The 25,934-nt window shown below is 40.0% G+C and overlaps 1 protein-coding gene across 1 annotated transcript; it reads left to right on the top strand.

The window, feature by feature from the left end:
* Positions 1 to 6,474: 6,474 nt before the first annotated feature.
* On the top strand, positions 6,475 to 7,532 carry LOC129524764 (calponin-2-like). Its single transcript, XM_055351753.2, has one exon. It carries the CDS (start codon positions 6,522 to 6,524, stop codon positions 7,449 to 7,451), a length of 930 nt encoding a protein of 309 aa, XP_055207728.2. The 5' UTR covers positions 6,475 to 6,521; the 3' UTR covers positions 7,452 to 7,532.
* Positions 7,533 to 25,934: the final 18,402 nt, after the last annotated feature.

Genomic DNA, 25,934 nt, shown 5'->3' with positions numbered 1-25,934 from the left:
TTTGGGCTCCATTTCCTGGCTCATGGCTCTGTTCCCTTCACTTGAGAATTATAGTCATTCAGCCTGGCCGACATAGTGAGATTCTGTCTCTACAAAAAATTAGCCACATGTGGTGGCGTGTGCCTGTAGTCCCAGCTACTCAGGAGGCTGAGGTGGGAAGATTGTTCGGACCTGGGAGGTCAAGGCTATGGTGAGCTGTGATGGAGCCACCGCACTCCAGCCTGGGCCAAAGGGAAAGATTCTGTCTCCAGTAAATAAAGGAAAGAAAGAAAATAAATAAATAAAAGGAACTGTAGTCTGTACTGTCTGTTTTTCAAAACCTGAACACAGTTGTTTATTTTCTTCCCCTTTGACAATTGTTGATGGTGAAACAATAAATCTGCTACTTATTCCTCTGAGAGGGCTGACCCCCCCCCTTTTTTTGTTATTATGTTTAAAAATTGAAGAGCTCATGTCACTATGACTATAGATTTTTCCTTTTTTCTCTTTTTTAGTTTTTCATTTTTTAGAACAGAGTTTTGCTGTGTCACCCAGACTGGAGTACAGTGGTGTGATCATAGCTCACTGTAACCTCAAGTGATCCTCCCTCCTCAGCCTCCTAAGTAGCTGGGACTACAGGTGTCAGCAACCACATCTGGCTAGATTTTAAAGTTTTTGTAGAGAGAGGGTTTCACTATGTTGCCCAAGCTGGTCTTGAACTCCTGGCTCCAGCAATCCTTCTGCCTTAGCTTCCCAAACTGCTGGGATTACAGGGATGAACCATTGTGGCTGGCCTACCAAATTTTTCATAATCTGGATATGACAGACGGTTTCCTCATGGTTTCACTTTACTTGTATCTCCATCCTCTATATTTTGCATGAACTTTTAACTGTATCTACAGATTTGATATATTTCATTTTTGTTTTATTGAGAATATTTTACTATAGTACTGTGTACTTCCCTTTGCATCAAAACAGAAAGCACAATGTCTGTTTAGTGACATCAAAATTGATTATTGGGTCCAAGTATTATCAGCCTGAGTCATCCGTTATACAGGTTCCTCATCAACCTGTTAAATACTTGGTATCCATTCACGTTCATGGCCTAGACATAGTCCTCATTAGAGTTACAAAGTAGTGATTTTCTAATCATACTATTTCTCCTCTGTTAATTAGCTGAAATGTTCTGGCACTAGAATAATCATTAGTGAACTTCATTCCTAAGTAGAAGAAACAATGAACAAATTCAAATGATAAATGTAAGAAAAAAATGGAAAATCTGCAATTCTTACCAGATACAAAGGGCGAATTTCAATATTTTCGGGTTCTAAAAATGATCAAGATATAAAACAAAAACCCAATAGAAAACAATGTGCAAAGGGTATGAGGTTACAGTTCACAGAAAAAGAAAATACAATGGCTTAGATGAACATATTTTCATACATATTTATAATGGGATAAATGCAAATCAAAACTTCAATTCCATTTCTTTGACAATTAGAATGACTAAGATTAAAATTTTAATTAAAAAATTTATGGGCAACATAATAAGACTGATTTCTTTAAAAAAGGTAGTTATTCATTTCTGTTGGTAGAGTTGTTGGGTATAAGGCACTTTCATAACATTTCCTACAAAAGGTACATTTTCTCTTACCATTTCAGTCAGCTGTTTCATATTCACAAATTTATCCTCTAAGTATACTTGTATATGTGTAAAATTTTTATTTAAAAAGTTATTCACTGTAATAAACTTTTCACTGCAATGAATGTTCATTCATTCATTTTCTGTAGTAGCAAAAGACTAGAGCAACCCATTAATTATGGGTTGAGTACACAGAGTGTATCAATAAATGAAACAATACAATTTCATGTATTTATTTATTTATTTTTATTTTTATTTTTTGGAGACAGTCTTGCTCTGTTGCCCAGGCTGGAGTGCAGTGGCATGATCTCAGCTCAGTGCAACCTCTGCCTCCTCAGTTCAAGCAATTCTTCTGCCTCCGCCTCCGAAGTAGCTGGGATTACAGGCATGTGCCACCACATCCAGCTAATTTTTGTATTTTTAGTAGAGACGGGGTTTCACCATGAGAGCCAGGCTGGTCTCGAACTCTTCACCTCAGGTGATTCACCCATCTCAGCCTCCCTAAGTGCCAGGATTACAGGTGTGAGCCACTGCACCTGGCCAACAATTTCATGTGTTTAAAAATCAGAAAGCTCTTTATGTAGTTATCTGGAATTATGCAAGAGACGCTTAGAAGAAAATATGTGAGAATTACTTGTTAACTAGTGTCAAGGGTAATGTTTCCAGGATAAAAAGTTCATATAAAATAAGAAAAGGGTTGTTAAAAATTGACCTAAAGAACTTTTGCATGATGAAAATAATGTAAGTCAAAATGCATATAATAAATCTGAAAAATATTAGTAACCTGTTCATAGATAATTGGTTAACATCAGGGGTGTGTGTGTGTGTGTGTGTGTGTGTGTGTGTGTGTCTATATGCTTTTAAAAACAGTGAAGAAAATCTTACCAAAAAATAAAAACAAAGCAAAAGACATGAGTAGACATGAATTGCTGGGACATGATCAGATGGAGCAAAGAGAAAATGAATAGTAAGATGATAGATTTAAACTAAACTATATTAGTAATTATACTATATGTAAATAAACTAAATAAATAAAATACAGACATTATAAATATAAAGCAAGACCTACATATGTACTAAAACATATACAATTCGAATAGATAGACACAGATATGCACAACACTAAACATAATAGAGCTTGTGTGACTATATTCATTTCAAATAAAATACACTTGAAGAAACTGGAAATGCCAGAGAAAGAGACTTCCTAATGATAAAACTGTCAATTCATCAAAAAGTCACAGCAGTTCTAAATGTGCATTTATCTGTAGCAGCTTCAAAATGCGGTGAGCAATATCTGTCAGAACTAAATAAAAAACTGTATCAACACACATCGTAGTTGAATGTTTCAATGCCATTATCTCAGTAATTAATGAAATACTAAAAAAACTGTAAGAATGTAAAAGATCTGAACAAGTCAAATTGACTGAACTGACATTTGTAGAGTATTACACCACAAAATGGCAGAGTAAAAATGGCAGAGTTCTGGGAAATAAAAATAAATTTCAATATACTTTAAAATATTAAAGCCATACAAAAACAAATAAGAATAAAGGAGGTGGGAGGAAATTTGGGAGGTGATGGATATATTTATGTCTTTGAGGGTGATGATGGTTTCTGGATGTATATTTATCCAAACTCGTCAGGATGTATACATTAAATATGTATTGCTTTTTATATGTCAATGATGCCTCAATAAAGTGGCTTAATTTTTTTAATTACAAAAACCCATATGAAATATCTTATGTGAGCACAATAGTATTATAATAAATTAGAAATCAGGGCCAAGTGCGGTGGCTCACACCTGTAATCACAGTACTTTGGGAGGCCAAGGCAGGTGTATCACTGAGGTCAGGTGTTGAGACCAGCCTGGCCATCATGGCGAAATCCCTGCTGGTGGCAGGCGCCTGTAATCCCAGCTACTCAGGAGGTTAAGGCAGGAGAATTGCTTGAACCCAGGAGGTGGAAGTTGCAGTGAGCCGAGGTCGTGCCACTGCACTCCAGCCTGGGTGACAGAGCAAGACTCTGTTTCAAAAATAAATAGACACATAAATAAATAAGTTAGAAATCAGATACTGAGAAAAATCACCAAACATTACAATTAAATTACACACTTCTAAATAATCCATGGTTACTAGAAGAAATTACAATGTACATCAGGAAACTTATTGAACTAAACAATTATGAAAACAAATGCCAAAAAATAGGAGATCTATCTAAGGAAGTACTGAATGAAAAATGCTTAAACAATAAATTATTAAACTTAATGATTCACTTAAGATGCTAGAAAAAGAAGAAATAAACTAAAAATAAATAGAAGTAATGCACTAGTAAAGAAAGGAAAAGAAGTCAATAAAAGAGGAAAAAACTCAGAGAAAATTAAAACCAAAATTTGAACATTTAAAAAGAAATTAAAGTGAATAAATCCCTAAAAATAAAGCACAAATTATTAATACCAGGAATAAAATGGGGCATAAGTGCAATTCCCAGAGATATTAAAAATTATAATAAGATATTATGAGTAACTGTATGCCAATATATTAAATAACTGATAAAATACATTTCTTGAAAGCCACAATTCATTAACCTGACATAGAAGACAAAGCTAAGTAGCTCTATATATGTTAAAGAGAGTTCATAATGAAAAACCTTTCCAAAAAGAAAACTTCAAGACAATAGTGAATTCACTAGTGAATTCTTGAAGCATTTAAGAAAGAAATACCAATTTTGTAAAAGTATTTTTAGAAATAAAGAATGAATACTTTCTAACTTAAGTGACCAGTGTAACTTTGGTACCAATACATTACACAAAGTAAATATAGAGACCAATAATATTCTTCAAGATCAAGAGATGCAAAAATTTTTAATAAAATATATGGAAATAAATATAGCAATATCATATATAATAAAATATATGAAAATATAGAGATCATATATAATAAAATATATAAAAATAAATATAGAGATATATAAAATGTTTAAAATAAATATAGAAGGGCCGGGCACCAGTGGCTCATGCCTGTAATCCCAGCACTTTGGGAGGCTGAGACAGGCAGATCAGGTCAAGAGATCGAGACCATCTTGGCCAACATTGTGAAACTCCGTCTCTACTAAAAGTACAAAAATTAGCTGGGTGTGGTGGTGCGCGCCTGTAGTCCCAGCTACTTGGGAGGCTGAGGCAGGAGAATGGCTTGAACCCGGGAGGTGGAGGTTGCAGTGAGCTGAGATTGCACCACTGCACTCCAGCCTGGCCGACAGTGCGAGAGACTGTCTCAAAAATAATAATAATAATAAAATAAATAAATAAATATGTAAAAGGTGTAATCTCTAAATATAGAGATATATAAAAGGTATAAGTATAGAGAAAATAAATATAGAGATATATAAAAGGTATAATATAACGATTTCTAATTTATTATAATACTGTTGTGCTCACATAAGATATTTCATGTGGGCTTTTTTTAATTAAAAAAATTTGGCTGGGCATGGTGGCTCATGCCTGTAATCCCAGCCCTTTGGGAGGCCAAGGCGGGTAGATCACGAGGTCAAGAAATCAAGACCATCCTGGCCAACATGGTGAAACCCCATCTCTACTAAAAACACAAAAATTAGCTGAGTGTGGTGGTGCGTGCCTGTTGTCCCAGCTACTCGGGAGGCTGAGGCAGGAGAATCGCTCGAACCTGGGAGGCAGAGGTTGCAGTACACTGAGATCGTGCCATTGCACTCCAGCCTGGCAACAGAGTGGTACTCCATTTCAAAAAAAAAGAAAAAATATTTAAGCCACTTTATTGAGGCATAATTGACATATAAAAAGCAGTATATATTTAACATATACATCCTGATGAGTTTGGGTAAGTATACATCCAGAAACCATCATCACCATCAAAGACATAAACATATGCAAAAGGTAAAAGATATATAAAGGTATATCATGACCAAGGGGGATTTATCCCAGGAATGCAATGTTGCTTTAGTATTTAAAAATAAATCCAAAGAATTAATCACATTTATAGAATAAAAGAGAAAAAGTACATGATCATCTGAACTGTTGTACAAAGAAACATTTGATGAGATTCAATACCCATTAATGATAATAAACTTTCAAGCAAATACATTTCCCCAATATGATTTTTAAAAGTCTGCAAAGAAACCCAGTGCAGCCAATATTATAATTAATAATGAATTATTGTATATGTCCTTCCTAAAATTGGCAACAGGAGGAGGATTTCTATTCCCAATACTTCTATTCCACATTGTATTGGAGCTCCTAGCCAGTGCAATGAGGAAAAAAGATGAAATAAAATACTAAGATAGTTTAGAAAGTAAGAAGACCATCTGCATTTGCAGATAGCTTGACTGTGTATGTGAAAAACAAAGAAATCTACAAAAATCTACATGAACTAGTGAATGAATTAAACAAGTTTGGAGTATAAAAGTTACGCATATAAAATCAATTATGTTTTATTAAAGAGCAACACCCAGCCGGGTGCGGTGACTCAAGCCTGTAATCCCAGCACTTTGGGAGGCCGGGGCGGGCGGATCACAAGGTCAGGAGAGCGAGACCGTCCTGGCTAACACGCTGAAACCCCGTCTCTACTAAAAACACAAAAAATTAGCCGGGTGTGCTGGCGGGCGCCTGTAGTCCCAGCTGCTTGGGAGGCTGAGGCAGGAGAATGGCGGGAACTCGGGAGGCGGAGCTTGCAGTGAGCCGAGATTGCGCCACTGCACTCCAGCCTGGGCGACAGAGCAGGACTCCGTCTCAAAAAAAAAAAAAAAAAAAAGAGCAACACCCATTTGCAAAATGAAATAAATAGCATTGAAAGTATAAAACACGCCCGTTCCGTCCCGTTCCGTCCCGTCCCGTCCCGTCCGGCGCCGTCCCGCCGCCCGCCCGCCAGCCATGAGCTCCACGCAGTTCAACAAGGGCCCCTCGTACGGGCTGTCGGCCGAGGTCAAGAACCGGCTCCTGTCCAAATATGACCCCCAGAAGGAGGCAGAGCTCCGCACCTGGATCGAGGGACTCACCGGCCTCTCCATCGGCCCCGACTTCCAGAAGGGCCTGAAGGATGGAACTATCTTATGCACACTCATGAACAAGCTACAGCCAGGCTCCGTCCCCAAGATCAACCGCTCCATGCAGAACTGGCACCAGCTAGAAAACCTGTCCAACTTCATCAAGGCCATGGTCAGCTACGGCATGAACCCTGTGGACCTGTTCGAGGCCAACGACCTATTTGAGAGTGGGAACATGACGCAGGTGCAGGTGTCTCTTCTTGCCCTGGCGGGGAAGGCCAAGACTAAGGGGCTGCAGAGCGGGGTGGACATTGGCGTCAAGTACTCGGAGAAGCAGGAGCGGAATTTCGACGACGCCACCATGAAGGCTGGCCAGTGCGTCATCGGGCTGCAGATGGGCACCAACAAATGCGCCAGCCAGTCGGGCATGACCGCGTACGGCACGAGGAGGCATCTCTATGACCCCAAGAACCATATCCTGCCCCCTATGGACCACTCGACCATCAGCCTCCAGATGGGCACGAACAAGTGCGCCAGCCAGGTGGGCATGACGGCTCCCGGGACCCGGCGGCACATCTATGATACCAAGCTGGGAACCGACAAGTGTGACAACTCCTCCATGTCCCTGCAGATGGGCTACACGCAGGGCGCCAACCAGAGCGGCCAGGTCTTCGGCCTGGGCCGGCAGATATATGACCCCAAGTACTGCCCGCAAGGCACAGTGGCCGATGGGGCTCCCTCGGGCACCGGCGACTGCCCGGACCTGGGGGAGGTCCCTGAATATCCCCCTTACTACCAGGAGGAGGCCGGCTACTGAGGCTCCCAGCACGCTCTCTCCCCACATCGTCTCCCCATCTGGGTTTTTGGGTTTTTCTGTGTTTTCATCTTTTTTTTTTTTTCTTAACCCGTTCAGTGCTGCCAGTCAACCAAGGGTCTGTGAGTGTCAGCGTGGGATCAGGCAGCAGAGCTTTTTTCCCCTTTGCCTTGATCCTTCGCAAGACTGAGCCACTGGGCTGTGGGGGAAGGGGTCAAGGCCATATCCCAATACGTGTAGGGCGAGGGTCCCTGCTGGCACATTCAGGCTGTGCTGGGAAGAAGAGACCTGGGCTTGGAAGGAACCGGTCCCCGACGGTTTCTGGTTGCCTCGCCTCTTCCCCCTTTTGTCAGCTGAGCAGTTCGTGGTTTCCATGCCCGCAAGTTTCAGGAAGTATTCACAAAAGAAAAATACATTTTTTTCCCGAGGGGTGGGGCAGGGACAGTGGAGAAGGTGCTAGGAAATGAGTCCCCTGGGAAAGGGGACCGGGCCGTGATGTTAAATATCTCCGGCTCCCAAGTGACTGGATTTGCCTAGGACCTTCAGACCAACAGACTTCAGACCCTCAGACCTGCCCCGGGGCCAGGTGGAGAAAGTGAGGGCCGTACAAGGAAGTGAAATTCTGAGTTGTTGGGGCTAAGCCTGACCCCCTCTCCATGCTCCCCGCCCCAACCCACTCTGTCCTCAGTAGATTTTTTTTTCAGTTGTGGTTGTTGCCCAGGCGGAGTGCAGTGGCGCCATCTTGGCTCACTGCACCTCCACCTTCAGGGCTCAAGCGATTCGCCAGCCTCAGCCTCCTGAGTAGCTAGGACTGCAGGTGCTCCACCACGCCCGGCTAATTTTTGTATTTTTAGTAGAGACGGGGTTTCCCCATGTTGGCCAGGCTGGTCTCGAACTCCTGGCCTCAGGTGTGATCCGCCGGCCTCCGCCTCCCCAAGCGCTGAGATTACAGGTGTGAGCCACCGTGCCCAGCCCCTCAGTAGGTTTTAAGGAGCCCCCAGCCCTCCTCCCTTCTGGGCCCGACCAGCTTATACTGCTCCATCTTCCCCGGCCACATGCCCCGCCAAGTACTGCACAGGGAACCCCCGCCCAGGGGCCCTGCTCCGTGAGATAATGTGAAATACGACTGTGGACCAAACGCAATAAAACCTCTGTTTGTACGAAAAAAAAAAAAAAGAAAAAAAAAGAAAGTATAAAACACTTAGAAATAAATTTAACAAATAACATGCAAAACACATACACTGAAAACTACAAACATTTCTCAGATAAAGACCACAAAATGGTGGGTGCGGTGGCTCAGGCCTGTAATCCCAGCAAATTGGGAGGCCGAGGCAGGTGGATCACTTGAGGTCAGGAGTTCGAGACCAGTCTGGCCAACATGGTGAAACCCCGTCTCTACTAAAAATACGAAAATTAGGCGGGCATGGTGGCGGGCGCCTGTAATCTCAGCTACTCAGGAGGCTGAGGCAGGAGAATCGCGTGAACCCGGGAGGCAGAGGTTGCAGTGAGCCAAGATCACGTCATTGCACTCCAGTCTGGGGGACAAGAGTGAAACTCTGTCTCAAAAAATAACAACAACAACAACAACAAATCAATGGAAGGATACACTATTTACAAAGATCAGGTACTGGATATCGTTAAAATTTCAATTTGCACAAGGTCGATCTATAGATTCAATGTAGTTTCTCATCAAAATCCCAACACGCATTTTTGTACAAATTAAAACATCGGTCCTAACATTTATATAAAGATTCAAAAACTTGGGATAACTTCAGTAATCCCAACAGTGTGATAGTTGTCTGCTCATGCAAAGCCGACAAATGGAAAAATGGGACAGAAGAGAGAATCCACAGACTCACACATACATAGTTGGCTGTTTTTTGTCAAAAGTAGTAAGGCAATTGAATGGGGGAAATAAGATTCTTATCAATAATTTTTCTGGGGAAACTGAATAAACTTACAGAAAGAAATGGACCTGAACTACTGCTTCATACCATACTTAAATTTAGAGATTGATTAGAGACCTAAGCATAAAACATACATCTTTTAAGTTTTGTTGGAAGAAAAACTTCAGGCAAATTAATTTGAACAGAATTTAACTGTGCAAAGAACGATTTGCAAATCAGGCAGCCCCTGAACCGACTCCCTTGCTGCTGCATGGTGGGAGAGGATTTGTGGACAGAATAAAGAAAGTGATCTACAGAAAACAAAAGAGAGATACAGAATTGGACTGGTTACAGTTTGGCATGTGCCTTATTTGAACGTGGTTTGAACAGCTGGCAGCCTTTGGCACAAGAGTCGGTTACAACCTGTTCCAGTTCACTATGTATGGAGAGACCTTTTGACTCAAATTTAAAATTCAAAAAGAGGTAGCTTTAGGCCCAACATAATTTAAGCACTTCTAAAAGGTAGAAGGGAAATAGCTTTATAACATTAAAAGAGCACTAACTGCTCAAAAATTATAAATAGGACTTGATGAAAATTTAAAAATCTTCTGTTCATCTAAAGGCAAAAGCACCATGAAGAAAATAAAAATGGGCCAGGTGTGGTTTCTCACATCTGTAATCTCAGCACTTTGGGAGGCCAAAGTGGGAGGATTACTTGACCCCAGGAGTTCAAGACCAGCTTGGCAACATAGAAAGACCTCATCTCTAAAAGCATAAAATAAAATAAATTTTAAAAGAAGAAAATAAAAATGCAAGTAACAGAGATAAAGAATACACTGTAGCTGCAATACTGATATATATATATACACATATATTTATATAGCTTTTTTTTTTTTTTAGACGGAGTTTTGCTCTTGTTGCCCAAGCTGGAGTGCAATGGCATGATCTCGGCTCACCACAACCTCTGCCTCCTGGGTTCAAGCGATTCTCCTGCCTCAGCCTCCCGAGTAGCTAGGATTACGGACTTGTGCCACCATGCCTGGCTAATTTTTTTTGTATTTTTAGTAGAGACGGGGTTTCTCCTTATTGGTCAGGCTGGTCTCGAACTCCCATCCTCAGGTGATCCGCCCACCTTGGCCTTCCAAAGTGCTGGGATTACAGGCATGAGCCACTGTGCCCGGCCTGATATTTGTTAAATAATTTGTATCAAGAATCAAAAAATAAATTATCACTTAAAAAAGTCAGGTAACATTTGAGGCTAATCATTCAGTGTTTAAAGACAAAAATGGAATATTTTAAATGTATGTACTATGAGCTCTTCAAAAGCGAAAAATTGTTCCCATTTTTCTAACTTGAAATGGAAGTCACTGAAGTCTCTTACAGGGTAAATTATCATAGTGCTTTGGCTGGAGAAGCTCACACAGAAGCAGAAACAGTAAAAACTCTTCTTAAAATTTATTTTTCACAGCATGATTGAGTTACAATTGATACACAAGGAACTGCACATATTTAATGTGCACAGTTTCTCTTGAGTAGCTGACACTGCTGGATGCCAACTGGGTGAAACATCAGGAAAAATCAGGGCAGTGCCACTTCCGATGTTACTCTGACTCATCAAGTTAAAGACTCAACTGCAAACATACGGTTTGAGCTGGTATCTTGTTTATAGAATTTGACTTTCACCGAACAAATGAGCAAATCTACAGACCTGGCTGGACTTGTATCAGCACCCACTATTCTTCAAAGGATTTTTTTAAATGTGAATGCTCAGCAACAAATGTAAGTGGTGATAAATATTCAGAGTTGAATAACTTTATTGAATCTCATGGTTCTTCTGGAACAACTTTGTTTATATTTGCTCTGTGGGTGCAAAAGCCATGACAGAAAGTGGCTGGCACTAGGGCACAGATCAAGGCAGGGGAACCAGCACCAAATTAGTAGTGGTAGCATTCTTCCCTGCCACACACTGGGGGTTAAAAGAAAAAAAGGCAATTTCCCTTAAGAATGTCCTGGACGGCCGGGCACGGTGGCTCACGCCTGTAATCTTAGCACTTTGGGAGGCTGAGGCTGGTGGATCACAAGGTCAGGAGTTCAAGACCAGCCTGGACAAGATGGTGAAACTCCATCTCTACTAAAAATACAAAAATTAGCCGGGCGTGGTGGTGGACACCTGTAATCCCAGCTGCTAGGGTGGCTGAGGCAGAGAATTGCTTGAACCCGGGAGGCGGAGGTTGCAGTGAGCCAAGATTGCACCACTGCACTCCAGCCTGGGTGACAGAGCGAGATTCCATCTCAAAAAAAAAAAAAGAATGTCCTGAAAACAAGGCATTAAATATAGTTAACTTTATTAATCTTCTTCATCCTGCCCCTATAAAAAAATGCCTCTTTAGTATTCTGAGTGATGAAATGCATGGAGTCCACAAAGCATTGCTGCTCCGTGTTGTAGCATGATGGTTGTCTCAAGGCACAGTGCTCGGGAGGCTGTGCAGGACCAGCTGCATGGAACAGCATTTGGCTTGAAAGAATGATGGGTGGACAAACTGATTTTTCAGACTAGAATAGTTAGCAGAAGCTGTCTTGAAAATGAAGGATGCAAGTCCATTACTGTTGCCAGTAAAGAATTCATGTTTTCAAGCAAAAATTAGAACTTTGGAAAACTTTGGAATCATTAAGTATTCAGAAGGTGAGCTTCAAAAGTTCTGATTACTTAATGTTTCTAAGGAGATCGGTGGTGAAATGAATGAATGTGATTTATGGATAGTGTACGAAATGTCAATATTTGAAAATTCTGCATAGTTCAGTAATAAAATATTTTCAAATTTGTCAAGGAAAATAGAGCCAAAGTGCAAGATAATCAATGGATATTAATGTACAAGTATACAAAAAGTTCACTGACAAGATTTCAGATTCCACATTGCAACTAACTTTCAAAAACTATCACCTGTTGAGTTTGGTCTGGCATCGGAGAGGAAAATCCTCAGGAAAGTCTGTTAAACTCCATTTTCCCACTAAAGGTCTATGTGAAGTGAGATTTTCTTCATATACCTCAATCAAAACCACATGTCAAAACATAATAGGCCAGGCGCAGTGGCTCATGCCTGTAATCCCAGCACTTTGGGAGGCTGAAGTGGGTAGATCACTTTGAGGCCAGGAGTTCGAGACCAGCCTGGCCAACATGGTGAAACCCCATCTCTACTAAAATATAAAAACTTAGCTGGGCATAGTGGCCCACACGTGTAATCCCAGCTACTCGGGAGGCTGAGGCACGAGAATCACTTGAACCCGGGAGGCAGGTGTTGCAGTGAACCAAGGAGGCACCACTGCACTCCAGCCTGGGTGAAGGGTGATACTCTGTCTCAAATAATAATAATAACAATAATGAATGCAGAAGTAGATATGAGAAGTCAGCTATTTTCCATTGAAACACATTTAGGAGATGTGTAAGAATGTAAAATAACACAACTTGTCAATGCAATTTCTGTTTTGGGAAATATAGTTTTTTCATTAAAAAAGGTAATTTTTGTAAATGTGATTTATTGTTATTTTGACTGAATTAACAAATGTTTTTAAATTTAAAAAAGACAGGAAACCCAAATAAATGGGAAAATGGCTTGAACAGACCCTCACACAGGAATGGAAGTGTATGGAAAAGTGCCCAATGGTACCAATCATCAGGGAAACATATTAAACCACAGTGAGTGCCATGGTCACCCCGAAAAAGCAGGAGGGACCTCCACTCAAAATTTGGCCCAGATGTTGAGACTGACGATGCCACACACACCAGGAGATACAAAAATGTTCACTGCCAACATAACTGAATTCTCTGGGGAGCCCAGGGCAGGCCTCTCCAGCAGATTCAAAATGACTTGAAGGAGCAAGAAAAAGAGACTGCCCCGGGATTTTACTGTGGTTAGGGGTGGTCTGGGATGAGAGGCCTCACATGAGGGCAAGGACTTGCATGGGCTGAATCTCCTTTCTGTGGGCACCAAAGGAAAGGAGTAGCAGCATTTCTTGTCTGCCCACATGTGGGGCACAGGGGGAAGAGGGAAGGGTGAGGCTGAAAATCTGTCAGGAGTCAAACAGCAAAAAATGCAGTCAAAGTCCCCAGTGCAATGAGAAAGCACCACACACCCACTAGAAAGGCTGAGATGAAGGCCTGAGAACCTAGCACGCCGGAGATGATGTGGAACAACTGGAACTCTAAAGTCCTGCCTAGAGGAGGGTCACACAGCCACTTAGAAAACTTTTTACAGTTTCTTTAACACACACTTAATTCATAATAGAGCAATTCCACTTAGGAAATTCCTTTAGGTAATTCCTCACAGCAAAGTGAAAAAAAATCATAAAAATTCTTGTACTAGAATATTTATAGTTGCTCTTAGTAATAAGCAAAACTGGAAATAAACCATAAATTCATCAAGGGATAATGAATAAAGTGACTGTGGCATATTCCTACAATGGAATCCTACTCACCAATAAAAGAATACATTTACTTTACATGCAGGTGACCAAAAAAAAAAAAAAACACACATTGTGATACATGCAATAGCATGGCTGACTACCAGAAATACTATGCCGAATAAAATAAGCCAGACATACTCAAGTACATACCGTGTATGACTTCATTTATATATAAAGTTCAAGAACAGCCAAATACACGGTCACAGAAATCGCAACAGCAGTATGATTTTTTGCATGGTGACTGACAGCGACACAAAGGAAATTTCTGTAGTAATGGAACTTTTCTACATTTTGAATGTATGTAAATATTTATCAAAACACACTGGAATGTACATTACGAATGTACTTTTCACAGAATGCAGATTTTACTATAATTATCTTTTATAAAAGGAATCCAGAAACAGAGAGAAGATATGCGTAATACATATATTCGATGATACTAATATCCAAAATATATAAAGAACTCCTAGAAATCAATTTAAAAAGACAAGATACCCAAATAAAAATAGACAAAATACTTGAAAATCTATTTCACAAAAGAGGATATCTGCAAGCATACTAATCATATAAAAAAGTCCTCAACATCATTAGTCACCTGATAAATGTAAATGAAACAATAATGCCACTATACACCTACCATCACGTCTCAAATTTAAAAGGCCTAAAATACTGAGTTTGGCAAGAATTTGGATCAACTGGAACTGTCTTACATTGTTGGTAAAAGGATAAATTGTTTGACTCACTTAAAAAATATTTTGGCAGTTCCTACTAAAGATAAACCCACACAAAAATATACACACATACGTGCACATCTTATGACCTAGCAAATCACTCTTAGGCATACACTGAAAGGAAGTGGGTACTTATGTCCAAGAGTCATGAACAATAATGTTCACAGTGGAGTTATTCACAATAGCCCAAACCCCAGAATTATCAAATGCCTATCAAATCTAGAACAGGTATATGCATATTGGGGTATTCATACAACAGAATACTACAGAGCAATAAAAATGAAGTCCCGTGACATGCATCAAATGTCACCAAGGGCTTCCAGTTTCAATTAGAATACAAGAGATTCCTTGACCAAAACAAACCCTGGTCGTGCCACCCCTCTGCTTCCTCTGTTCTGCTCCTGCACTCTAGCGACAGTGTGCTTCCTACCCTTTGTTGAACAAAAGAAGGTGTGCTGCTCAGAGACTAGTTTCTGAAAGGTCCTTTCCTGGACTTCTGACATGTCTGATTTTTCTCTCCTGAAACTCATCTTTGTCTCAAGTACCCAATAATCCACCTCCCTAGTCACTCTCCATATCCTTACTCTAATTTCCCACATCAATTGTCATGCACTGGATTATCTTGTTAATCTATTTATTGATTTGTTTACTTATTAACTTCTTCCCTCAACTAGAATGTAAGCTATTTGAAGAAAGGAGTCTTTTCTTTTCTTTCTTTCTTTTTTTTTTTTTGAGATAGAGTTTCCCTCCATTGCCCAGGCTGGAGTGCAGTGGCTCACTGCAACCTCCTCTTCCTGGGTTCAAGTGATTCTCCTGCCTCAGCCTCCACAGTATCTGGGATTATAAGTGCTCGCCACCACACCCAGCTAATTTTTTTGTCTTTTTAGTAGAGACGGGGTTTCACCATGTTGGCTAGGCTGGTCTCAATCTCCTGACCTCAAGTGATCCGCCTGCCTCAGCCTCCCAAAGTGCTGGGATTACAGTCATGAGCCACTGCACCCAGCAAAGAAAGGAGTCTTATATGTCTCTTTAATTACCCAAAATAGTCCCAGCTAGATTTAAAGCCTATTAAATATTTGCTCAATAAATCTATGGTTCAAGGGCTTACTCATTATATCAGTAAAATATTAGTTATAATAGAATATTATATATCCATCAAGAGTGATTTTAAATATTTAGTTAATATGAATAAATTTTCTTCTGAGAAAAGAAAGTTAAAATGAAAATTTAAAATTGTATACTTAGCATTAGAAAAACTGTGCTGAACAAGGTAATGTATACAGAGCAGTTACTGTAGTGCAGACATTGTACAAATTTCTTGAAATATATGCATATTTGTCCAGCATTGTGTTAGGTCCTGAATAATTAGTTTAAAAAATCCCTGTCTCTACGTAGTTAATATTTTATTGGGGGGGGAGTGAAAAGATAGACTAGTAACAAGTAAGGAAACATAGAGTAAAGTTGTGATAAATACGAAAATATTATATGAAGCAATGGAAAGGACTAGAAGAATCAACTTTAGACAAGGGCCTGGGGAAAACCTCTCTGAGTGGGTGATATTTGAGCTGACTCCTGAAAACCGAGGACAATTCCACGATGTGTGCGTGAATTTCTGGGCAGAAATCTGAGCAGTCTGTGCCTGAAAGGGACCAGAAACAACACAGGAGAATGTGTGAGAATTTAGCACTGGTCTGAACTCACACAGGTGTGAGATGAGGCTCTGGGAAGCAGGCAAGTGGGGAAAGCATGAGCATCACTGCAAAGCATTTAAAGATCAAGGGAGAGCTGAACCACAGCCCAAAAAGTGCACTGAGCTGTATTATGAACCTAAGCACTCTCTGTTGTTGTCTGAGGACTCTCTGTTGAAATAGCAGGTGTGAAGAGTATCCAGTCTCATGATGTATACTAATACTCAGCACATTCAGGATACAGTCCAAAGCTATTCATTATACCAAGGACTATAAAACAATAAACTTGCACAGGAAAATACAATCTTTAGGCACCAACATTGAGATGAGACAGATGTTGGTATTACGTGATGAGGATTTTAAAGTAGCTATCACAACAGTGCTCCAACAAGCAATTACAGGCATACTTGGAACAAGGGGAAAATACGAATTCATGGCAAAGAAATGAAAGATACCAGGAAGAACTAAATGAAAATTTTAGAAGTGAAAAAAATAATAGAAATAAATTGCACTGGACAGACTCAAGAGAATGGAGATGACAGAGGAAAGAACAGGGATCTTGAAGACAAGTTTAATAGAAATTGTCCTGTTAGAATAGAGGAGACAAAACACAATGGAGAAAAGTGAATGCAGCCTCAGAGACCTGTGGGAAAATAACAAAAGGTCTAACTTTCAAATGATTGGCTCCCAGATGGAGAAAAGAAAGGAGTACTTGCCGGGCGCAGTGGCTCATGCCTGTAATCCCAGTACTTTGGAAGGCCGAGGCAGGTGGATCGCTTGAGGTCAGGAGTTTGAGACCAGCCTGGCCAACATGGTGAAACCCCGTCTCTACTAAAATACAAAAATTAGCTGGGCATGGTGGCAGGTGACTGTAATCCCAGCTACTTGGGAGGCTGAGGCAGGAGAATCACTTGGTCCCGGGAGGCAGAGGTTGCAGTGAGCTGAGATCATGCCACTGCACTCCAACCTGGGCGACAGAGGAAAACTCCGTCTCAAAAAAAAAAAGAAAAAAGGACAGGACTGACTGAAAACATTTTTGAACAAATAATGGCAAAAAACATCACAAACATGGTGAAATACATAAATTCAAGGAGATAAGATAACCACTAAGAGGTCGTGTCCAAATGAATCCATGTCCAGATACACCATGACCAGATTTCCGAAAACTCGAAAAAACCAGAGAGAAATGCTCTATTCCCTATATGAGGACAATTCCCGTGACATCAGAAACCATGGATGCCAGAAAGAAACTTCCATAATAAGGTGTTTATTTAAAACTACTCAAATTCACTAGGATTATAACCAGGCTCTGTTACTTACCCACTGTGGACTTCAAGCAATATTCTGAATCAGAATTTCATTTTCTTTATCTTTAAGAGGGGGACTATAATTACAGCTACTGTAATAGATGTGTGAGAATTGATACAGTACTATATACATAAAATGCCAAAGAGCGTGTCTGGCTAAGACATGTTAGCTAATATACCATCATGATCCTCAACAACCACAAAATAACAGTAACTTAATACACTGTTATAACTCACTGGAGCACATCCCTGTTTTGTGCATTCCTCATGCACAGAGACTTGGAAAGGGGAGGCTCTTACCAAAGGGAACTCTGCTGTTCTGCAGCCGCTTCCTCACACACATGGAGCCTTTGAGAGCAGGGGCCTGGAGGGGAATAACAGAGAAGGTCCCCAGATATAGGGAAGGATCCTGGAACAGACCTCCCCACACCAGCTGTGATTATCATCGCAACTGCAGTCTCAGTGACACTGTCTGCAAAGGGGTGTCTGACAAGGTCCCAACAATTAAGGCCTTGTCAATGAAGTGAAGTTTTCCCACTGACCCACCTGGAGTAACCTGAAAGGCACAGTATCAGCATCTGCTCAGCACAGGATCAGCCTCTGCTCAGCATGCCTCCTGGGACCAGGCCCTTCACCACTGGGCTCTATGGGCTCTAAGTGGAACCTAAGAGATGATCTGTTCCCAGCATTAACATTTACAAATGAAAAAACTGAAATTTATGGATAATGAGGAAAGTTTCTGCAGCCATTTGTGGCAAATCTAGCAGTGAAGAGTCTTCCAGTTCCCACCCCTCATGTCCCTCTTGTTTTTATCGCTCTCCACAGAGAAGAGAAACACACTAGGGGAAAGCCCCTCTGCTTCCCCATCATGCCCACTTTCATCCCAAACCTCTGTGTGTTTTCATTCTCCCCAATTCAGAGACCTTCACTGAAATTTAAAATGCTCCTTCAGGCGGGGTGTGGTGGCTCACGTCTGTAATCCTAGCACTTTGGGAGGCCGAGGCGGGTGGATCACTTGACACCAGGAGTTCGAGACCAGCCTGGCCAACATGGTTGAAACCCCGTCTCTACTAAAAGTACAAAAATTAGCCAAGCGTGGTGGCGCACACCTGTAATCTCAGCTACTCAGGAGGCTAAGGCAGGAGAATTGCTTGAACCCGGAAGGTGGAGGTTGCATTGAGCTGAGATTGAGTCACTGCACTCCAGCCTGGGTGACAGAGTGAGACTGTCTGACAAAAAAAAAAAAAAAAAAACTGAGAAAAATAAGAACAGAGAGAAACTTCCTTAATTTGATAAAGAGCTTTTACAAAAACTCCAACACTTAACATTATACTTAATGGTCAAAGAAAGAATGTTTTTCTCCTAAGAAAGGGAATAAAGCAAAGATATCTGCTCTTACTACTCTAATTCAATATAGCACTGGAAGTTTTAGCCAGTTTAGTAAAGCATTTAAAAAAAGGCATATTGATTGGAAAGGAAGAAATAAAACTATCACTTTTGCCGATAGCATGATGGCTATGTGGAAAATCCAAAGAAATCTATTTTAAACCACCAAAATCAACAACTCCTAGAACTAGTAAGTGAATTCAGCAAGGTTGCAGGATACAACATAAACATACAAAAAAATCAAGTGTACTTTGAGTGATGAACACTTGGATATAAAAATTAAAAATACAATAAGTACCATTTATAATTGCTCAAAAAAGGAAATACTCATTTCAAATTCTAACAAAACATTCATAAGACTTGAATGCTAAACATTAGAAATTCTAATGAAAGAAATCAAAGATCTAAACAAATATCGAGACAAATCATGTTCTTCAATTTGGAGACTCAAAATAGCAAAGATGTTAATTCTTCCCAAACTCATATATACAATTCCTATAAAAATTTCAGCAATATTTTTTTGTAGATGAATACAAGATTATTTTAAAATTGTCATGGAGATGCAAAGGAACTAAAATAACTAAAACATTTTTGAAAAAGAATTACCAAGTTGGAAGAATCAATCTATCCCATTACAAGACTTATTGTGTAGCTATTGTAATCAACAGCACGTGGTATTGGTAGAGTGAAAGATACACAGACAAATTAAACAGAACAGAGAACTCATACCCACATAAATATAACTGACAGGTTATTGACAAAAACATAAAAGTAATTCAGTGTGGGGAAAGGAAGTTTTTTCAACAAATATTGCTGGAGCATTTGCATATCCATAAGCAAAGTTGAATGGTGACATGAACCTAACACTCCATACATGAATTAATTCAAAATAGACCATGGACGTACATGTAAAACTATAAATCTTTTAGAAAAATACATTAAAACCCTTCAGGACCTAGGGCCAGGCAAAGAATATTTTAAACTTTACAACAAAAGCATCATCAATAAAAGTAAAAATTGATAAACCAGATGCTATCAAAATTAAAGAAAAAAATTTTGTTCTGTGAATGACCTTGCTAAGAGTATGAAAAAACAAACTACCGACTAGGACAAAATGTTTTGAAAGTATACAATAGACAAAGGATTAGTATCTAAATTACATAAAGAACTCTCAAAACTCAATAGTAAAATAAACAAACAGAAAATGGGCAAATGATATGAACATGCATTTCACCAAAAAGCACAGACAGATGTCAAATAAGCACAAGGAAGGACATTTAACATCATTTGCTATTATGAAAATTAAAATTAAAATTATGATGAGCTATTACTATACACATATGACAATGGTTAAATAAAAAGTAGTGACAACTCCAAATGCTAGTGAGGATGAAGGGAAATTCTTCCCCTTATTTACTGTTAATGGGAATGTAAAATGGTACAGCCACCCTGGAAAAAGGTTTGGCAATTAAAAAAAATGAGACTGGCAGTGCCATACAACTCAGCAACTGCATCCTTGGGCATTTGTCCCAGAGAAATGAAGACTTGGGTTCACACAAAAACCTGCACATAAATGTTTAGAGCAAGTTTATTCGTAGTGGCCCCAACTGGAAACAACCTACATGTCCTTCAGTTCGTGAATGATTAAACAGTCTGTGGTACATCCATAGCACAGAATACTATTCAGCAATAAAAAGGAATACACTATTGATATGCACAACATCCTGGATGAATCTTCAGAGAATTACAGAGTGAAAAAAGCCAATGCTGAAAGGCTACAGAATGCATAATTCTGGTGATATAACATTCTTGACATGACAAAACTATAGAAATGGAGAATAGATTCAGTGGTTGTCAGAGATGAAGGAGGGACTGGGGGCAGGAGGGAGGTGGGTGTAGCTAGAAAAGGAAAACTTGAGGGGGCTTTTACAGTGAAGGCAATTCGTCTTGACTGCATCAATGCTAATATCCTGGTTGTGATATTGCAATATAGCTTTGCAAGATATTATTGTTGGGAGAAACTGAGTACATGGAATGCAGATCTGTGTAAATAATATCTTAAAATTATTTGTGAATCTACAAGTATCTCAAAATTAAAATTTAACAATACATATGTTCTACCTCTATCCACTGAATATTCCAGGAAACAAAAATCTAGAAGCAACAAGCACTCCTGTTGTCTACATTGTGGACTCTAAATGTCACTTCCATCTAAAAGGAATTAGGGATCCTTAGAGAAATGGCTTGTTCCCTACCTGGTGCAGGAAATGTACCAGATGAGCCTGGAGCATCTTGTTATAATAGATGCCAAGGAGCCATCAGGGACTACTGGGCACACGTGAAAAGGGTCCAGATGCCAACATGAAGAGGCTCTCATTGGCCAAATATGGGATAATTTGAGCTATAAAAATAATAACTGGAATGTTTTGAAACATATCAAATATTTGAAAAACTCAAGACTTTATAATAATATTAAGAATGCTCATTAAGCAGGATGTGGTGGCTCGCACCTGTAATCCCAGCACTTTGGGAGGCCAAGGCTGGAGGATTGCTTGAGGCCAGGAGTTTGAGACCAGACTGGGCAACATGGTGAGACTTTGACTCTAGAAAAAATAAAAAAGTCAGCTGGGCATGGTGGCACATGCCTGTAATACCAGCTACTTGGCTGAGGTGGGAGGATAATTTGAGCCCAAAACTTCGAGGCTGCAGTAAGCGGTAATTGCGCCACTGCACTCCAGCCTGGGCGACAGAGCCAGACCCTGTCTGTCTAAAAAAAAAAAGCCCCATTTGTTTCCTTTGGAGGATGCTAGGGAACCAACTGATTGCTATGACAATTGGTAAATGAAGGAAAAGAATCAAGCAGTGATCCTACATTTCCTGCACAAACAGTACTGAAGACTCCAGTGATGAGGGCAGGCTGCTGCACATACAGTCACCTCTGCCCTGACCTCCACGCTATGGCTGTTCAATCTATTCTCAGCGCTTCAGGAGATGTTCCTGTTAAACAAAAGTCAGATCATGTGACTCCTCCACTCAAATCTGCCAATGGCATCCCAGTTCACTCATAACATGGACCCAAGCCCTTACATGAGCTAAAGGGTCAACACCATCTGTTCCCACTGCCTCCTAACGCGGGCCCCTCCCTCACTCTCATTAGCCATCCTGGCCTCTTGCTGTTTCTCACACTCAGCACATGAAGGCCCCAGGGCCTGTGCACTTGCAGAGCCTTTCCCAGATTCCCCTGCGGGGAATCTTCCTCACTTACCCAGCGCTTGGCTCAAGGGTATCCTTATTAGAGAGGATTCCTGTTTTGTGTATCCACTTGTGGTCCCAAACCTCACATGGTTCCATCTGATTCTACAGACCGCATGCTTCTCCACTAAGCTGGATTGTGTCAGGGACTAAGTGGAGGGCAAAAAGAAGAAAAAGACATAGTCCCTGCCCTCCACGATCTTCAATTTATAGCAGAAAGCAAGGAACACACACACACACACACACACACACACACACACACACACACAGCCTGCTCAAAGTGAGTCTGCCCTGGAACATGTGGGAAGCTGGCCTAGCTCTGCACAAGAAGGGAACCCTGTATAAACTGACTTAGCAGAGAAGGTCATCCGAGAGGAAATGAACCCTGTGCGCTGAGCTCTGAAGAGCAGGAGGGCTGGGGTGGTACAGGGGATGGTGGTGTTTGTGGGACTGAAAGTAAGATTATCTGGAATTATCTGGGTGGGTCCAATCTAATCCCAGAAGCCCTTAAAAGCAAAGAACTTAGCCCGGAAGCAGAAGACAGTTGCATGCATGTACTACAGTTTGGTTATTCACTTCCCAGTAGATGGACATTTGGGTTGCTTCTAGTTTGGGGCTGCTGTAAACACTTTTGTGCAAGGCTTTTTGTGGACATGTGTTTGCATTTCTGTAGATGCTGTGGTGAAAAGGAAGAGGTATGTATAAATGTTTTAAGAAACTTGCAAACAGTTTTCCAAAATGGTTGTATCATTTTACACCATACAGTAACGTATGAGAGGTGCTGTTGCATTAGCAGTGATTAGCCTTTTTCATTTTAGCAATTCTGGTAGGTCTGTATTCGTGTCAGGGGGCAATTTTGATCTGCACTTCCTTGATGATTAATGACGCTGGGCATCTTTTAATGTGCTGATCTGCCATATATCTTATTTTGTAAATTGTCAGTTCAAAGCTTTTATACATTTTAAAATTTGGATGTTAGTCTTTTTATTATTGAATTGTAGCAACTTTTAGAAAATATATTCTTAACATAAGTCCCTTGACAGATACATATGAATATTTTCTGTCAGTCTGAGATTTGCCTGTTTCTTAAGAATGTCTTTTGATGGTCAGAAGATTTAAATTTTAATGAACTCAAATTTTTCAAAACAATGTGGCCAGTGCTTTCTGTCAATTCCTTAACAAATTTATGTCCACCCCCAAAGTCAAGATATTCTCCTAGTTTTTCTTCTAAAAGCTTTCTAGTTTTACTTTATTTATGAGTAGGCCTGTGATCCCTTTTGGAATAATTTTTATATAGGGTGTGAAGTAAGGGTTGAGGTTTGTTTCCCATTTTTTGAAAAAAATTGTTTTCTTTTCGTATTGAATTGCTTTTGGGTTTTTGTTGAAAAAATCATTTGACCATATATACATGCGTTTATTCCTGGAATCTTTTTTATTGATTTATTGTGTTGTCTTCACCACTACATTATGATCTTGAAGACTGTGAGTTTATTCTAAATCTTGAAGTCAGGTAGTTTAAGTCCTCTAAATTTCTTCATTTTCAAAATTCTTTGGGCTATTCTAGGTTGCTTTTCCATATACATCTTATATATTCTAGATTGAATTTCCATATATATTTTTAAATCAGCTTGTTAGTTTCTATTTTTAACAACCAACTAGAATTTGGAATGGTATTCCATTGCATCTATAGATATATTTGGAAAGAAGTCATCTGTTAACAGTAGTTTTATTTTTCTCAGCGAAGTTTTAGTTTTCATTAGTTTTCTTACACACTTTTGTTAAATGTATCCCTATGATTTTGGATGCTATTATAAAAGGTATTTAAAATGTTTAATCTTCAAATCCTACATAATTATGCATGAATGTACTATGGGTAACTTTGGGTTTAAGCAACATGGATTCACAGAACTTTTTGGATTTGTATATTTACATCTTTCCTCCAATTTGAGAAGTTTTTGGCCACTACGTCTTCAAATAATTTTTCTGCCCTTTTCTCTTTCTTTTGTCTGGGGACTTCTATAATGTATACGTGTTTGGTATATGGTGTCCCATAGTCTCTTAGGCTCTGTTTACTTTTCCTCACTCTTTTCTTTTGCTCCTTAACTTGATAGTTTCAGTGGACTTATCTTCAAGTTTGCTAACTCCTTCTTCTGCCTTTTCAAGTCTGCTTTTGTATCATTCTAGTAAATTTTTCTATTAGGTTACTCTATTTTTCAGCTCCAGAGTTTCTATTTGGTTCTGTTTACAATTCCAATCTCTTTGTTGATATTCTTATTTGTTTATATATTGTTTTCCTGATTTCCTTTATTTCCTTGTCTGTGTTTTCCTTTAGCCCTTTAAGCATATTTAAGACAGCTGTTTTGAAATCTTGATCTAGTAAGTCTGAGACCTGTGTTTTTTCAAAGATGAGTCTGGATATTCATTTTCTTCCTTTGAATGGGCTATGCATGTTTTCCTATTTCCTTACATGCCTTGTAAGTTTTTGTTGAAAACTGCAATTTGGATTAAATGGCCACCTCTCCCAATCTTTGAAGAATGGCTCTGCACAGAGGAAGACCTTTGTTAATCACTCTAGTGTAAAGACTTAAGGTCTTTTGGACATACACCTTCCATGGGCCTATGTGTGTGCTATTTTTCCAAATACCCCACATAGACAGCTGTTATTAATGTCTTAATTTCCCTAGGAGATTCACTCCTGCCTCTTCTAGAGGCCTCAGCATTCTATTGCAGTCTTTAATCAAAAACCTCTTTCTGCTGGCATCCCTGGTTCTGTAGTTTGGTACATTTTTCACAAGCCATACTCACTGCTTCTTGCAGATTCCACTACTCTGAGATTTGAGCTAGTCACTTTTGCCATCTGAGTTCTGATTTAGGCCACACAAAGACCAACTCCTCAGCCACCTCCAACAGGTGAGAGTGTTATGTATCTGGTCTTCTCTGCATTTTATAAGTTGAGGTTTCATGGCTGCTAGGTATATTTCATAACTTATTTTATTTTATTTATTTATTTATTTACTCCGCTATTTACTATTAAAACTTTCTGAGCCTACAGATATTTCCAAGGAAGGTCTTGGAGAAAATTAAGTAGAGGCAGTAAAAAGCTGACATAGAGATCCACATGGAGATTTGCAGGAAGTCATGGCATTATGACAGTAAAATAAAAGTTTCTTTGTCCTCATGCAATTCAATCGTTCTTTTAACAGGCATTTACTGTGTGCTTACTCTGTAAAAGTCATTGGAGATAAAGCAGCAACAAAGTGGAAACAAATCCTGCCCTCATGAAACTTACAATCTAGTGATGAAGGAGAGAAATACACAAATAAGGATGGTATTTGGCATGCCAAATGATAATGAGAGCTGCAAGAAAAATGGGGCAGGAAGTTGGTAGGGGTGGTGGTTTGGGGGTGAGTGTCAACACTGTTCCTGATGGATGATCACTACAAGTGATCTGGGGAGACATCATTGACAAGGTGACATTTCAGCAGAGATTGGAACAGAAGACAGACCATTATTTGGGTATCGGGTAGCAATTCAAAGCAGAGGGAAGAGCAAATGCCAAGCCCTGGGGCAGGTGCATCTTCATGCATTCAAGGAGCAGCAAGGTGACCTTTTAGACTGCAGCACAGTGAGTGAAGGCCCAGCTCTGGAGTTAGATCAGAGAGATAACCAGTGGCCAGCTCAGCCTGGACTTCATGGGTGGTGGGCATGTTTTGGCTTCTACTCTGATGAGTGGAAATATATTGGGGTTTTGAGCTGAGGAGTGACCTGGGAGGTT

The sequence above is a fragment of the Gorilla gorilla genome, chromosome 13, assembly GCF_029281585.2.
Source record: "Gorilla gorilla gorilla isolate KB3781 chromosome 13, NHGRI_mGorGor1-v2.1_pri, whole genome shotgun sequence".
Classification (NCBI taxonomy): domain Eukaryota; kingdom Metazoa; phylum Chordata; class Mammalia; order Primates; family Hominidae; genus Gorilla; species Gorilla gorilla.
Note: the sequence above shows the minus strand (reverse complement) of the source record. Positions and strands in the feature narration are given on the sequence as shown.